Source organism: Aythya fuligula, chromosome 10 (genome assembly GCF_009819795.1).
Source record: "Aythya fuligula isolate bAytFul2 chromosome 10, bAytFul2.pri, whole genome shotgun sequence".
Classification (NCBI taxonomy): Eukaryota; Metazoa; Chordata; class Aves; order Anseriformes; family Anatidae; genus Aythya; species Aythya fuligula.
This window is the reverse complement of record NC_045568.1, coordinates 2,074,980-2,090,972: the sequence shown is the minus strand read 5'-3', so window position 1 is coordinate 2,090,972 and position 15,993 is coordinate 2,074,980. Positions and strand designations below refer to the sequence as shown.

Here is a 15,993-nt window from a genome sequence, read left to right as displayed (position 1 = left end):
TGTTTTGAACCAATGCCATGCAGAATTTACAGTACTGTAACTAATTAAATGGTCTGAAGGATGGGAAATAAAAAGAGAAGCCTGAAGGTAAACAGTTTATCTAGCAGTACATGCCTAGACAGTTCTCCCATTTTCATCAATATTGCAGTGGATGTCACCATAAGTAAAAGAATCTGTAAAAACCTAAAAGTATGTATTAATTTCCTTGAAAAGCATGCACATGTACACATGAACACATTGACCCTTGAGTCTCTTACACAAATATACATCTAGCCTACAGCACTGACATTGCTAGAAAAATCTTAAGGACTTCCTATTCCTAATATTTTGCCTTACTAAACAGCATTCCCTACATTAAAAGTCAACACAAGGTTAGCAAAGAATGGCTGTCTACTAGGAGTTTGTGTAGTATTGTTTCCCCCCCCTCCCAACCAAGTTATCTTGTGAAAAACAGTCACCCTTTAACCATCAAAATAGATGTTGGCTTAACAGATGGAAAAAATGCTTCTTTCCTTATTTGAGAAGAATCCATAGAAAAACAGGATTCCTTGCTGAACAGGAAAAATAGCGGAAGTCCTAACAAGGCAACCAAGGTAACACACAGTAATAAAAATAACCCAAGTGACTCGTCCTCACTTTCTCCTTCAAAGGAAAACAATAACTATCGACAGAATGAGAAAGCAAATTGATAGAAAAAAAAAGTAGGGTTGGCTAGGTCTCCTTGCGTTTCAGGTGTTGAAGAGGCAATACAACACAGTTCTGAATTACTTAACAGATCGCAAACATTTTTAAAATGCCTTAATAAAAAGAGATGATCACAGCTAATTAACCACAGGCTCCTGTATACCATTTTGCAAGGGAAAATAATGCATTTTCTTCAGCAGTATAATGAGAGAGTCTGAGTTAACCCCTTATGATACACCTGCCAGTTCTACCATGAATTACTCACAGTTTATTCCAAGCCAGCTATTTTACAGCAGGTATTTTAGCTGAATTAGTTTAAAACGCATTTTTCTAGTGAGAAAAACAGCTACTAACACCCTTATGTTAAATTTTTCCTGCTTTTTTAGGTTGTGCAGGAAGTTACATAAAACAGCTGGACTAAAACATGACATTCTGTTCAGAAGAGTGAATGGCCCGCAGCGAAATTCCAGTGCCTTGTGATGGTATGTCTAAACAAAGACACTATTTCACAATGACAATTACTGCACCTCGACATTGCTCTGCTCGTTCCAGTGTTACTAACATTGGTAAGGGCAACGAAGGAATGGCAGCACAGGTAGCATGCAAGCTGCCTGGCAGTCTCAAGCTTGAAATCACATTGACTTCTGCCAAGGTTACTAACTTGTGCTGCTGACACTGCTGATTTATTATTATTATTATTATTATGTTAAGAGAAAATGACTACTCTGCATCAACTCTGCTTTTCACCTCCATTTGAGTAACTGACTGGCTTTCTTTTATTAATACATTAAAATTTTCACCTAATGAACATGAATCTCTGCCGTGCTCTGATCGCAGTCAGATTAGCCCCTTACACATAACACACGACACATACAGCTTGAAACATGAAGTTCATTCCCAACCTGAGGGATAAAACACATCTTGTGCTTGACTCATCTCTGGCTGAGGTGTATTTTGGACATGTCAGCAACTCACTGTGTTATGGACACCCTTCTCCGCATGGGGTTGGAAAAAAGGCAACACAATCCATTTACTTGACAGGAATGGAGTGCTGCCCAAAGGGTTTCTCCGGGAATTATTTCAGATATATCGAGGCATGGGAATTAGCAGTCATAGCTGGCACATGACATTTCACTGTTCTAGTTATATTTTTGTGTTGGTGATGAGCAAAATTAATTTTATAATACAGCTTGTTTTCTTTTTGAACTGCCAGGGTACAGAACTTGAACTTCAGAATATCATACAACATTTATTTTTTATTCCCAAATCTGTGATGTCTTTAGCATGAAGTGAAGGTAATCAATCAACATACAGTTATGACATTTTGGAAGGGTTTCAGCATCTCACAGTAATTATCAAATATATACTAGTTTTTAATTTCAATGGTTATCTGTTTTAATTAGATGAAAAATGTATTCTTACAGTTCAAATAACATTTTTTCCAGTTCTCTTCTAGTAGTACACATTATTAAAAATGAAATTATGAACAAACACCTTGGTGCTGTATTTGAACCCAGCTAGCTTTACACAAGTAAATTACCACTTAGATAACATAACTTTTTCCTGCATCTCCACAACAATTATTTTAAATAGCTCAACAGAAGAGACACTAGAACACCACTTCACCTGCTCTGTAAAACTGTACTTTCCCTTGAATTACTTTAAAGTAATGTATTACAATCTTAGAATTTTTAGAAATTTAAACATCAGAATTTATAGATCTTTTTTCAAGAAAAACTTTGAAATTAGAATTTTTCCTTAGCTAGTTTCTACTGCTCTGCAAGCTCATGCACTGTCAGGCTGGTCACTTCAGCTGATCACACATGCACAGCCAAAAAGAAGATTTCTTCTTTTAAAAGCAAGACACAACCCTGTTGCCAGGCCTCAAGATCAAGCATGCAGCAAGCACAACTGGCTGCCAGGGGTCAGTCTATCACTTGTGCTGGTCCAAAACCAGAGGTGCTGCTGAGAGGGCAGAAGATGCCATGAGAGCCAATAATCCTTGCAAGTTTCCCCTCACCCCATTTTAACCCACTGATTGTTATTACCCCAGCCCCTTAAACAGGTTTCTGCTACTCATACCGTAGCCCTAACCTGTACTAGAAATTATTTATTTTTACTTAAAAATAAGTATGTTGTTTACAATTACTAAATGCAGTGTTGCACGCATTTTCCTAGGGCATTTTCCAGAGGCAGTGCTTTATTGCATCCAAAACACAACAATAAGCTAGGACAAGGAGCTGGAGGCACACACTGTGGGGCATTTTCTGGAGAGGACCACTACTGACCTTTCTGTCCCCACTGGGTGGCACTGTAAGCAGGCACAAGTTACTGATGTGTTAGAAAGCATTTAATTGTTGCAAAAATTATTAGTATTTTTTTAAAAACGAACCTCCAAGAAGCACTGTATGAAGCTACACATCCCTTGTGCATAAAGGCTTATTAGGAAATGGAGCCAATTATTGAACTATCACTGCCTATATTCCAACCACTCCAGTGATGATGCTAATTATTTTTATAACAAGTTTCCCATGGTTCATCAACAACATTTACATGAAGCATGTTATTTTCACTAGCATTTTTACAGTAGTTTAATCTTTAATTACAGAAGTAATACTAGGCTTTAGAATTTGTAGGTATCTGGATACATGCTGATTGAACACGTATCTAATAATTATCTGACAGACATCTAAGCACTGTATGTGCACTAGAATTACCATAAATTTGAGCAACATCCCTCACTAACATCACTGAAACAATTCTGGAAGATACTGCTTAACGCAGAGGAAGGAATACACTGTCAAAAAAAGTCTAAACAAAACCGAACAGCAACACAACACCTCTCCCATGATATATATTAATCAGGCAAGTTGAATTTGATCATACAAGCAAAGGTTAAACACAAGCTACAGAAGTATGGGAGAAGACGGGTATGCACACATTCAGTAACTCCAAAGAGAATTTAGTGCTCCGTGACAGAAGTACTTTCCATTTCTTGTCTAGCAACTGACTGATGATTTCATTTAGCAGGACTGTAGCTACAGCTTTAAATGCAGCACTGACAAACTAAGTAAACGTCTCAGACACAGGAAGACAGTGCTTCAGTTGCTGTTTGAAAGACTGCAACACAGTGTACAGTGAACAAATGCCATATTCTCTCTGTCAATTCAACAGGGGTAATTTTTATTTGCTCCCTTACTCAGAAGTCATCCTGCACAGGTGTCTCTATACTATCATGGACTGACTTACAGAATCTGAGTTAGCCCATTTAAACACACTTTTATATTGACAGGAGTGTGGATACAGCCTCATATTTAAACATTACGGAAAAAAAAAAAACAGAATTTAGGCTCTTTAGAGTCTTCAGACCCATTAGTTTATCTGAGGGGGGTGTGGGCAGCAGGAAACATACCAGCTGATCTTCAACAAGCATAGTGAAGAGAAATGAGAGTAGATACTAAAACCAATTCTAAACTGCAGTTAAACTTACAAATTTATTTTCACGATGAAGCATAATACATTCAGCAAGATGATACTTCTATTCCAAGAAAATATTTTGGTACCAAAACAAAGTGCTAAATGAAGTAACACACTATTTAGATTTGTATGACACTTACCTGATCTAGCACTTGTATCGAAGGTTTTTGCTCTGAAGCCTCTGTGCTTTCTGACTTCAGGAAATTTGCATTTTGTTGCATTCCAGAACTTGACATAATACTTAAGTCACTGATCTGATTCTGGGGGGGAAAAAATAAAATTAAAAAAATTACATAGCCACAGGAGCTCAGCCACTACTATAGTTCTGCTTAGGTAGCACTTGGGCTGATATCCAGAGGATGTACAGGTTAGTAATTTTCCTGTCAGACACTGTAAAATTCACAAGTTTCAGGAAAAAATATACCAAGTAATACAATATCTGGTAAGTGTTCACAATACTTTTACTCTGTATTATCAAAAAAAGACAACTGGTTTTATACTTTTTTCCACTGATAAATAAATAAAGGTAGACTTTTCACATTTTGTATTAGCTGCTAACAAGGCCATTAAATTAAGAATTCATGCTAGAAACAACTTAGCATGCTAGAAACAACTTAGCATGCTAGAAACAACTTCGAAAAAAGTCCTGTCAGAAATTCTTCTAAAGTGACTGGAAGAAGAGCTTGTCACTGACTTATTTCCACCAGATTTAAATAACCACGTGCATGTACTTCCACTAGGCATTAATTGGTTTTTCTGTGAATAAGGCAAACTAGCCAAGGAAGTTGTAGTAATAGACCATACGTTTATGGTTTGAATTGACTTCCTTCTTTACTAAATATATACATTAACAAAAATAAAAACTGTATTAAATTTTAAAGCATTAGTGAAAAAGTGTAGAACCAGTCTAGCATAAAATAGGTAAACTATGTTTATGATACAGCTGAACATCAGCACATCAGATGATCTCTCCTCACTTACCTGACAACTACAAAATATGAGAAACTGTAGCAGTAAGTTAGAAACAATCTCAGCTTTATTATTGTTTTGTTTTAAATTTCAAATTGCAAGTGATATAAACAACATCAGGACCATATGTTGTGATTTAGGGACAGAAGGGAGAGAAACAATGGCTGCCTTTCTGTAGTTTAGCCATTAATTCAAAAGGTTAAAACTCTTTGAGCCTGAAATGGTTGACTGCCTTGCAGCTACAAAATCAAAGCCTAGTTTTTCCTTTTCACTAGAGGATAAGCTGCTACGTTTTCTCAGACTGAAACACACACACACGAACACTATAAAAAACATCCATTCACTTCATTAAAAAAATATCTCCATTCATTTTCACATATGGACTTTATGGAGCGAGTACTTGAAGGATTAAGCTGATTTGGAATCCTAGATTAAATCACTCAGACTTCCATAAATCTCTTTTTCACTCTCTCTGCCCCCTTCTCATGCTGACACTCTGCCAATCTCATGTGGGCTGCACACAAGGATTACTGTATGATCCATCTGGAACATACCAGGCAGATGAGTACTTTCGGCTCCTAAATACAAATTCATGCATAATTACTGAACACCATAAAATAGTAATAAAAAAAAATCAGACAAGAAAGGTCTCTCAAGAAGCCACCATCCAAGTTGGTTACCTAATCGTATTAGCTTTGATGTGTGCTGGCCACAAGGACTTCCAAAATCAATGTGCCTGAGGTTTGTTGCTAAAGGTGAGGTGGCCAACAGAACATCCTGCAGGAAGTTTGCCTGAATCACAACTAGCATTGTTCATTTCTGTTTACTGAGCAATTTCTACAACACTACACTCGTAGCAGATTAAGTGGGGTAGATTCAGTTTATTGCTCATCTACATGCACACAAAATGAAATAACGTCTCTAATAATATAGGTGATCTAAAAGCATCAAGAAGCAAAATCAAGACAGAGAGGCAAAAAAGCTAATTTGTGTAGTATCTTTACTGTAGCCTAGTCCATGCCCCATGTATTTTCACACTGTATGACAGCTGCCACGGCCCAGTTATCAGTACTTGTCTACACAGATGCAATCATGACACTTCTGAACTTTGTTTCTAGCGAAAGGTTTTCATTACTCTCACACACAGACCTCAAAATTCAGAGAGAAGCTGGAATATCCTGAGTCATTTTTAAGAACCATCTGTTGGAAGTGTGTATCATCCGATATTGCAAGAACAAAGAAGGAGAAAGACTTCATTACACCCTAACAGGCCCCTACCAGAACAATTTCTGATTTTTTGTTCTGTTTTTTTTTCAAGCCTTCCATTTCTCCAGATCTGTCTCAATTGATATAACATTGAAAGATGAATCATTCAGCTTTCGATGCTTCTTTCTGTGCTCTCACAAAAGCTGCCACTTTCCCAATGTTGGCCTTCATACAAAGACACGTTCTCCTCAAACAGGATTAATGTGCTGAGAATTAGCTTTTATTTGGACCTATATTAAAACATTCTGAAAATACATTACTGATTTTCCGAAACTAGAATATAGGCTCAAATATATTGTAAGGTCTGTCACTTTCACCTGTCCTTTATGTCAGAAAGCGACAAGATAAGCAGGTTCATCATACATAGCTTAGCCCACGTGTTCATTCCTTCCTCCTCATCCCACATGGTACCAACCTAGAATCCTACAAAGACTCAAAACACAATTATTCCAAGGAACTCCAGTGTCCCACTATACAAGTTCAAGAAGAAATGAAGCACTCTAGTGATGTGCTAACCCTTCTCCCACCAGTATAGCTGCAAACCATATTGTATCTCTGCGATATTATAGCTACACATTACTATTGTACATCCTTGTGTTATTGCACTCACAAAGAATCTTTGTTGCCTTTTTTTTTTTTTTTTTTTTTTTATCTCCCACGGACTTCTCTTACATTTGTCTTCCATGTATGAATTTGGTTCTCAGGACTATGTAAAGTAATGCCTTCCCAAGAGATCTAATACTTTCCTTCATCATGTAAACTTATGAATTTAGTACTGGCAAAAGACACCAGACTCACCATTCCGGTATCAGCTTATTAAAAGAACAGACACACAATAGACAGGATTGAGTAGTACACCAGGGAACAGAAGGAAAATGTTATATGCTCATCTACAGCAATTAAAAATATGGTTCACTGAGTTTACATGTACTGAATGACTAAATCTCTACCCTCTAACACCACGTCTTTTTTTTTTTTTTTTTTTTTTTTTTTTTACAATAACTGAATGCTGACACTGTTGGGTACAATTTTTGTTATTCCTAGAGACAAAATTTTCCTCACAGCAGTAGAAACTGTTGTAGAATTGGTCTATCAAGCTCCATTTTCAAGTTGGATCACAGAGTTGATATTGGACTTCTTCCTCCTACAGTGTACTTGAGGGAAGGAACAGCAGCATTCTGAAAACAAGACCACTGGAACAATGGCAGAGAATGCCTTCTCTTTAAACAAAACACAGTTACGTTAAAAACTACTTACCATATAGGCTTTCTTAAGAATGAAAAAAATGAACAGTTTGGCAGAGTTACCTACTAAGCTAAAAATTATGGAAATAAAGCTTATGAACTTATCCAACAAGCAAACTCCACACTTCTTAAAAATATTTCCCTACAAAACCTGTTCCCCATAAGTCACTGTACATCTGTGCTTTTATCACAGACATGGGAGAGTTTACAGCTTCAGGGCTTTTATAATATTATTTAAGATGCCAAAGCATTTTGGTATGCAACCCAGTGAATGCTGTTGATTATGCCATGAATCATAGCCGACCTCCTCCAGTGACTTTCAGTACAATGGAAAAAAAAAGAAAACCTGAAGTGTTAGCTACTATAACAAATGTTTACGGAAGTGGAACTTCAGAATCACAGAAACAGACACATTCTTCTGCAGTGTTACATTCTGTTCATCTTTCCTTTGCTAATGATCTCACAAAATAGGACAATGATTGAATACTGAGATTAAGCAGCCCATGCACCTGTTTTAGAACACCGTATTTATTGTGTTTGCATTTCTAGGTACCCATTTTTAAAACTCTACTTCTTTCCCCTCAAGAGGCAGCAATTCAAACATACAAAGTTTCAGGCCCATTGAATTATGGATTAGGTGCGCTGCTTTGTGATCTTGGGTTAGAGTATACTCAATTGTCATGTGGAGCACATGAGGATCCTTCTCCATCACGGCTCTCAGAAGCCACAAGGCATGCCATTTCAGCAGACTCCGTGAGGCCCCGACCACCTCACTGAGAAGGGAAAGCAGTGTTTTTATTCATTCATAGCAGAATAAAATTAAGACATTTCCTTACTCGTTCATATTCATCCTTGGCTTTACTAAGCATTTCCAGGATGTCAATAGGCCTGTTTTTACTGCAGCCATTTGTTCTGCTGGGACTTTTTCTGTCCTGGGAAACTTGCTGTGATCTCTGAGCTTCTTGTTCTACCACTCTGCAACAGGAAAGGAGAAATGGTTTTTCACAATTTTTATCTAGCATGAACATTTTACAAAAAGCAGGAAGGAAAAACATTCTCCAAGCATATAAACATGTTTTGTTCTGCTTGAATGAAAACCTAACACTGAGCTGACCAAAGCTATACAAGTTTTAATTTGCTACAAGGTTTAGGCAAGTCAAGCTGTCAAATGGTCTGTATGATTTACCTCTAATCCAGACAGCACTGGTCTATATCTCAAAATTTGCCTGCAGTAAGCCCTACTTCTGTAGACCTGTCACATTTAGACATTTTTTACAATATAGCATACAACACGCATTTGGATGTCCGCATAAGCAGCACGTGTACTATACCACAGACTGAGCAAACTGTGTATTTTTATCGTTTACTTTGTAACATGCAGTTTTTTCCATTATTTAACCATATCAAGCCATGTTGTTCAACTAATCGAATACAAACCAGTTCTTATTTAGGACGAGACCTACCATTAGAAAACAAAAGGAGTAAAGGCAGCATACATTTCTACTCCTAATCCACGTACAGTTCACAAGATGTACATGGCTGTGCAATGCACTAAAGCTTATTCTCTTGAATAAAACAACACCAGCCTGTAATCCCCTCTTTTTTAAGCCTGCATTAATCAAATATGTTAAGAAAAAACAAGCACTGTAAGCAGGGCAGAGCTCTACAGCTGGCACATCACTTGAAAACTCTCATGCTGTGGAGCTGATGGAGGAGTTGAGGTGCCATCAGAGCAGTCACAGAAAGAGTCAATCATCCAGCCTCCAGCTTCTTCTGGTCACTTAGGACTCAGGAATAAATCTAGATTTTAGACTGTTCACTAAATAGATATTTCTATGTACCTCTATGTTATCATTCCTGAGGAAAAAAATAGAGCAAGCGTTAGAAGATTCCTCCCATTTTCCTAGCTGCCAAGACCCTTTACTTCACTAGAGTTCAGCTGTGTTTATTTGAAGAAATATTAGACAGTGCGTTTTTTTTTAAAAAAAGAGAAAGAAAAAAGATAGCTTTTAACAGTACAGCATTGTCCAGGAAAATGAGTTTCAAAACTTTTAATTATACAAGATGATTATTGAAGTAGCTTCTCATTATTCTTTGAATACTATACAGCTTCCTCTGTTTGCAGGCAAGCACTCACCTGCGAGCATAACTCAGGATCTGCAGGCCAATCTACTCTGTCAGTTTCTATGAACTGCAGCATGTGCTGCTTTGGATGAAGCAGCTCAATACTGTACAAATGTTTCTATGGTGACACCATGAGAGAACATTTTGTTCTAGCACCCCACATGGTCATACAGCCCTGACTTAGGACTTGTCTATACTCAAATCCAAAACTAGGGATGAGAAAAGGCAAGATGAAAGAACCAGAAGGCTTTGCTCAGATTTAAGTGTCAGCATGGCTGCATCAGGAAACATAAATACTTTGGCTAAAGGGCAATTTCTGGGCAGCTGAAGTCATGCATGTGCTGCCCTGTAGACAAAGGGACGGCTTGAGTCTCCCAGCCCTCTTTCTGTTCATTAAAAACAGTTCCAGAAGATTTCAACAAAATATCTTTCCATTGGAAGTAGTTCTAATGGTCTCATAGCGAAATATTTTCAATGAGTAAATCCATTTCACAGAAGTGCTTCAGAAGTATTTCCACAGAACATCTCTATTTTCTTCTGCACATTATCAGGGGTATGCTACCTTTGTAATAGTTTACTTTTTGTTAAAGAATGAAAATGAAATTATCTCACGTAGATAAGTGCCTAATGGCTCTTCCTCCATTTCCTGTCTTATGCAGGTTACATTCAGATGATGGCAGTAGGGTAAATGTGAAGCAGCACCCCTTCCAAACTGTCCCAGATAAAGGCAAAACATCTGGAAGCGGGAGACTATCTCAGAGCCCAGCTGAGGTCTGACAGTTAAAATAGGGTAGAACAAGCCAATAAACCAACTTCAAAATAAGAAAATTACAATGTACACATCAGAATACAATAAAGTCTCCCAAAGACTTATGTCCTACTACTTCTAGGAAGCTTATCCTTCATGAACAAGTATTTTAACTTGACCCAAATTTATTTCTCCTCAAGTTAGCAGTTTGAACACTTGTATAGTCTTTTCATTAGTATAGAATCTTTTCATTGTATAGAATTTTCATTCCAGAAAATTCTAGATTTCGTTTTTAAAATAAAAAATTCTATAGATCAAATGCCTTTTCCTGGGGTAAAAAGTCAAAAGAAAAAAACCTCTACTAATGCAAATCTGTAAACCAAGCGTGCTCTGTATGCAATCAGGATTAAATCTTTTTTAAGCAAAGCCTGCTTTTTCTTTCCATTATATCAGACAGTGGAAGAGGCACACATTCCTTCAGGGACACAGAAGTGGCTGTGACAGTTTGTTCAAGAATATCTGCAGTTACAGCATTGAAAATATACCTGGCACAACCTCACAGAAGAGCAGGGAAGGGGTGGGGAGAGAGAGAGACAGAGAGAATGTGAGAAGTGAAGTTGTGTGATTACAAAGCCTATGAAGAGTAATTTACTTTTCTTTTGAAAGATAAGCCACCAAAATATAAATGGATGGCCTGCAATCTTGTTAACTCAATCTGGCACAATAAGGTCAACTCAAACAGCAGGAAAGAAAAAAAAAAAAAGCTTGGGAAAAAAAAAAAAAAAAAAAAAACTTGAAACCTTTTATGGTTATGTTTTTGAAGCTCTGAGATACTCTAAATGCAGTCCTCTTTCCTGTAAGTGATACAGGACACCCCACCTAAGTAAAACGGCACCAACAGGCAAAATACAAGTTTCTGCTGCTAACAACAAAAAACGTGAAACTAAATTGATACTCAAAGATAAACAACCACTGGAAAATCCACTGAACTAAGCCTGGTGGGGCCCACAACCATGTGACAAAGCTCATTCTCTAAAAAGGATTATTGTTATTATTATTTAATTAAAGGGCATACTTTATTTTTTTGAAATACATTTTTCATCCCAGGCTGAAACAATCCCTGTAGTTTGAAAAGAAAGGACACGTAAGCATCAGCACTTTTCTTCTCACTGCTTTCTACCCATTTGCAGGGAGAGGAAGCTTGATGTTTGTAGAAACTCATGTCAGCAAAATAGTTTCAATCCACTTTTCATCAAGTTTGTAACAACAGCCTCAGAAGTGCAATTTTGCCCTTCTACAGCAACGTGCAACTACAATGCCTTCATTCCAGTTTCCCTAGTATTCATCTTTAGATTCTCAGAAGCTCTAAGACACATGGTACCAAATGAAGTATGCTTTCATTCTACAGGACTTTTAAAAATATTCAATTTGATATACTTGCACTAAATGCTTCTAAGTATAGTAATGGCTTCAGCAAACTCTTTTGTTACCCCTACATCTATACACAGCTATTAAGAAAAAGAGAGCCAAGAGTATTTAGACATTCTACATACTAGTAATGGGGAAAGGCTTTATGAAATATACTCTCAGGTAATCAAAGACTTATTACCAGCAATATGCAGGCTAGTGAATATCACATCCTTTTTGACCATGTTAATAGCAGCAACAACTAAAAACCATTCTGAAGTGAGGTCCTAGGAAAGCTCAGAAAAACTTAACTGTATTCTGTCAATATCCAATCAATTACTTTTTCTATCTACATGTTTGATTTCTGTAGTTTCACTTGCCTAAGACTGAAGAAGTAACTATGGTCCAGACACATTCCCAAAATCTGCTTGATATGTTAAGCCGTTTCCAAGATATGCTTAATCCACAGTCATGCCAACACCTAAATTAGCGATTTGGTTTAAAATGATGTTCATCCTATGTCTACTTTACATATTATTAAGTTCTGCCTGCCTTTAAGATGTCATGACTTACAAGACATGATGTGCTGATTAGAGCACACAGAGAAGGTGCAGGAAAGTAAATAGTGATGGTGCAGAAAAACAAAGCAGAGAACACAGGAAGAGAAAATACCCTGAGGAATACATCTGCGTTTTGCAATTTTGCAATTTTTGCTAGCATATGAACACACTGCCACACACTTTAAACTTTCCTTTCACAAAGAACATAGAAGACTCACTTAAATGAATTCTCATCCTCTTCTATAAGCAAGGCTTAATCAGCAACACACCTCACCTGAAGGAACAGAAGCAAGAATACTCTCTCTACCCTACACTCACTACATTTTAAGTACCTCAGCTTTCCTTGACCTCTTCTGTTCACCCAAACTACTGAAGCCATGCCAGTGCAACCACGTACAGCACAGATAGGCTAACTGTGCTGCTACACGGATAGTATTTTAACAACTAACAATGCCATGTGTCTGCAAACACAACTTGAAGGTTTCTTTAAACAGACATCATTTCCAAAGTACTCCCGCTGCATGGCCTCCACACTTCTAAGAACCTCAGGAACCATAAAACAAGAGCAAGTGACATGTCAATTTTATAAACTGATTTATCTCTTGAGAAAGAAGAAAAGCATTAATAAAAGTTGAATAACAATCTAGAAGTTTAGCAACAAGTTCCTTTTATTTCATAGTTCAGTCTACACTCCTAACACAGAATCTTGCAGAATGAAAAACTATATCCTTCTCCCACTTTCCTTCTTTTTTTTTTTTTTTTTTTTTTTTTGACTTTAGTCAGGAATAATAATCAAGCTTTTAGAACAGGAAATGACCCACCACCAAACCAACCACAAAAAACACAGCCCTTATTTATTTGCCTTACACTTTCTGCTTCAGAGAATCTTCTACCAGGGTATTACTCTCCATTAAGCATCTCAATACTAAATACAAGTATAAGATAATAAACAGGGCTTATGTTTGCACTCTTCAGAGAAGGCCAATTAATACTTCAACTGAATTCTTTATTACTTAAAAAAGCCTTAGTGCTATAGTTTTGATTATTAACAGACCCCAACAGCAGCAAGAACTTTGTATCTCTCAATTTAAGGAGAGAAAAAAACATGCATGTAATAGGTTCAATTTTTGCCTGAAGAAGAATTCTGAAAAAGAATTACAGAGTAACAATCAGGAGTACTTACTTAGCCATGAGTTTTGCTATTCGATGACAGTCATTCTTGTCGTAAAACCAGATACTGTAAATTGACACTTGAAAAGAAAAAAGGGAAGTGTAAGACAAGGGTTGAAAGAATAAAAATAAATCAGTAGAAAGGAAGCAAAAACCAACAGCCCATTAGCCTAGTAATGTATGAGTTAACATCAATTTCCACTCAAATATTCTCTGCATGACCAAGTACCATTTATAAAGTAATTATAAACAGCATGTGGGTAAACACAAATACAACGTAAAACAAATTAAATGGACAGACTACAAAATGCCGATCCTTGTTCACGGGTAGAAGAGGCAAGCAAGTGAAGTTTCACATTCCAGATGACTTCCCACTATGGTTGCAACCTTCTATTTAGAATGGCAGATCTTACCATTACACTAGGCTGAAGAATATCCACATCGTTTTTGAACACTCATTTTCAACACTGCCAGGTTTTGAAGTTCAACAGAAGCGTTCAAGTTTGAGTTGCAGTATGACAATTCAGTCACAGGCTCTCTCTAAAGGTTCCCTCTCCTAATTCTTTTCATGAGAAGCAGTTGTACAGGAAGGGAGTGATAACAACGCTCCAGCTGTACTGTCACATTCACAGAGCAGCTTAAACACAGATTCATACTGAACCCTGCTCTTCGAAGGCAGCAATGACAAACCAGCAAGGGCAAAAAGCTTCCAGCTCTGCAAGACACCCAGGACAACTCTGGTTTTCAGGGCAAGTACAATTCCACTGAAACTTGGCGAAGTTCGAGCCTGATCACTCAGTGAAAGACATGGCAGAGCAAGAAACATGGTCAGCAGTGCTACATACTATTTCTTCATCAGCAGCCCCACTTTAAAGATGCCATTTTCACCCAAATACATCCTCATCTCCTCATTGTCCCCACAGTTGTGCCAACACAACAAATCTACAAACTATTCTCACAATTGTATTTGATCCAATTCACACAGCAGGTGATTTTAAATCCTGGTTCATCTATGAAATTTACCAGTGCAGAGTGTGCAAGTACCTCAAAGGCGATTAGACACCTGGCATATGTTACCACTGAAATATTTTCATTCCTGAAGGGATATTTTCAGCCTTTTAAAATTCAGCTTTATAGCACAGTTCATGCCAATGTTTTTATTAAGTTGAAATCCTTACAGAAAAGTAAAGAGTTAAAAACAAACACACTACCTTTCCTAGCTGGATTTACATTTAATTTTGTTTTTTGTTGTTGTTGTTGTTGTTGTTTTAAAAGACAAAAAACACACCCCCCAAAAAAACTCAAAGTCTCAACAAAGGCCTACTCAAGGTTATTTAAGCCACAGCAAAGACTGTGATTATTTACCAAACATAATTTTCTAAAACTTCCAGTTACCCTAGCCTTGCTGTGTTGGACCAAAGAAGTCATGCCCATACCTCACTTCTATAACAAGATCTTAAGACAAGCTGAAGTTGTACTTTGCTTCTTATGTTTTTTTCTTTTTCCTTAAGTAACTATTATCTTTGCAAGTTCCAGATGAAGTAATAGCCAATAAAGATTTTCTAGCCATAAAGAAATAAATAACAACTTAAATAGCTTAACAATTTAAGCTATTTTCTCCTTGCAAAACACATAAGCCAATTGACATTGCCAACATTTACGAAATATTTATGAAAATTTATCACCTCATACAACTGGACTGTTTACTGCATTGAGACTCGACAGCATTTCAGTGCGAGATGTTTCTCTAGTCACGTAGGATATTTTAACACTAAAGAAAAGCTCTTTCCCTTCCCTGACTCCTGTATCAGTCGAACTACTAAAGGAAGAAAGCTTCTTCAAAAGCATACTTGCTGAAGAAATTAAGATAAGGAACCTATAACGATATCTTAATGGGATAAGTGATAAGAGTCACACACTATTCTGCCAGACACAGGCCTACATAAGACCTGAAGCTGATTGAAATCTCAGCTCTGACTACAGAGTATCATTTTTCTCTTTACTTTGTACTACTGGCAAACAATCACAGGGAGTCACCACAAAACTTCAGCAGTATCACAAACTTCTAAAGCAGATTATGAACAAGTGAACTTGGGCATTAAGTTTGATATGGTCTGACGGACTGGAACAATTACCTCCCTCTTTTCAGAAGAGGACTCATCGGTACCCTCAGTTCAGCTCCCTTGCCCCAGATATCTCCAAACTTTCTGCCACAACTGCCTTACTACATTTGATGTGTTTAACATGCATGCAACCTCAGCTACGAACATCCTTGCATTAGGAGTTGGTACTTCCCAATTCTTTTGCTATCCGTGATCTTACTACACCCAGCAGAAACATCAGC

The 15,993-nt window shown here is 37.2% G+C and overlaps 1 protein-coding gene across 1 annotated transcript in view; it reads right to left on the bottom strand.

Moving 5' to 3' along the window:
• Window positions 1-15,993, bottom strand: part of DCP1A (decapping mRNA 1A) — a 35,880-nt gene that overhangs the window by 10,065 nt on the left and 9,822 nt on the right. Inside the window, exons 4-6 of the mRNA XM_032194036.1 lie at window positions 13,663-13,729; window positions 8,477-8,615; window positions 4,302-4,421 (exon numbers count right to left, since the gene is read on the bottom strand). Coding sequence (XP_032049927.1) covers window positions 4,302-4,421; window positions 8,477-8,615; window positions 13,663-13,729 — 326 coding nt within the window. The remainder of the gene's footprint in view (window positions 1-4,301; window positions 4,422-8,476; window positions 8,616-13,662; window positions 13,730-15,993) is intronic.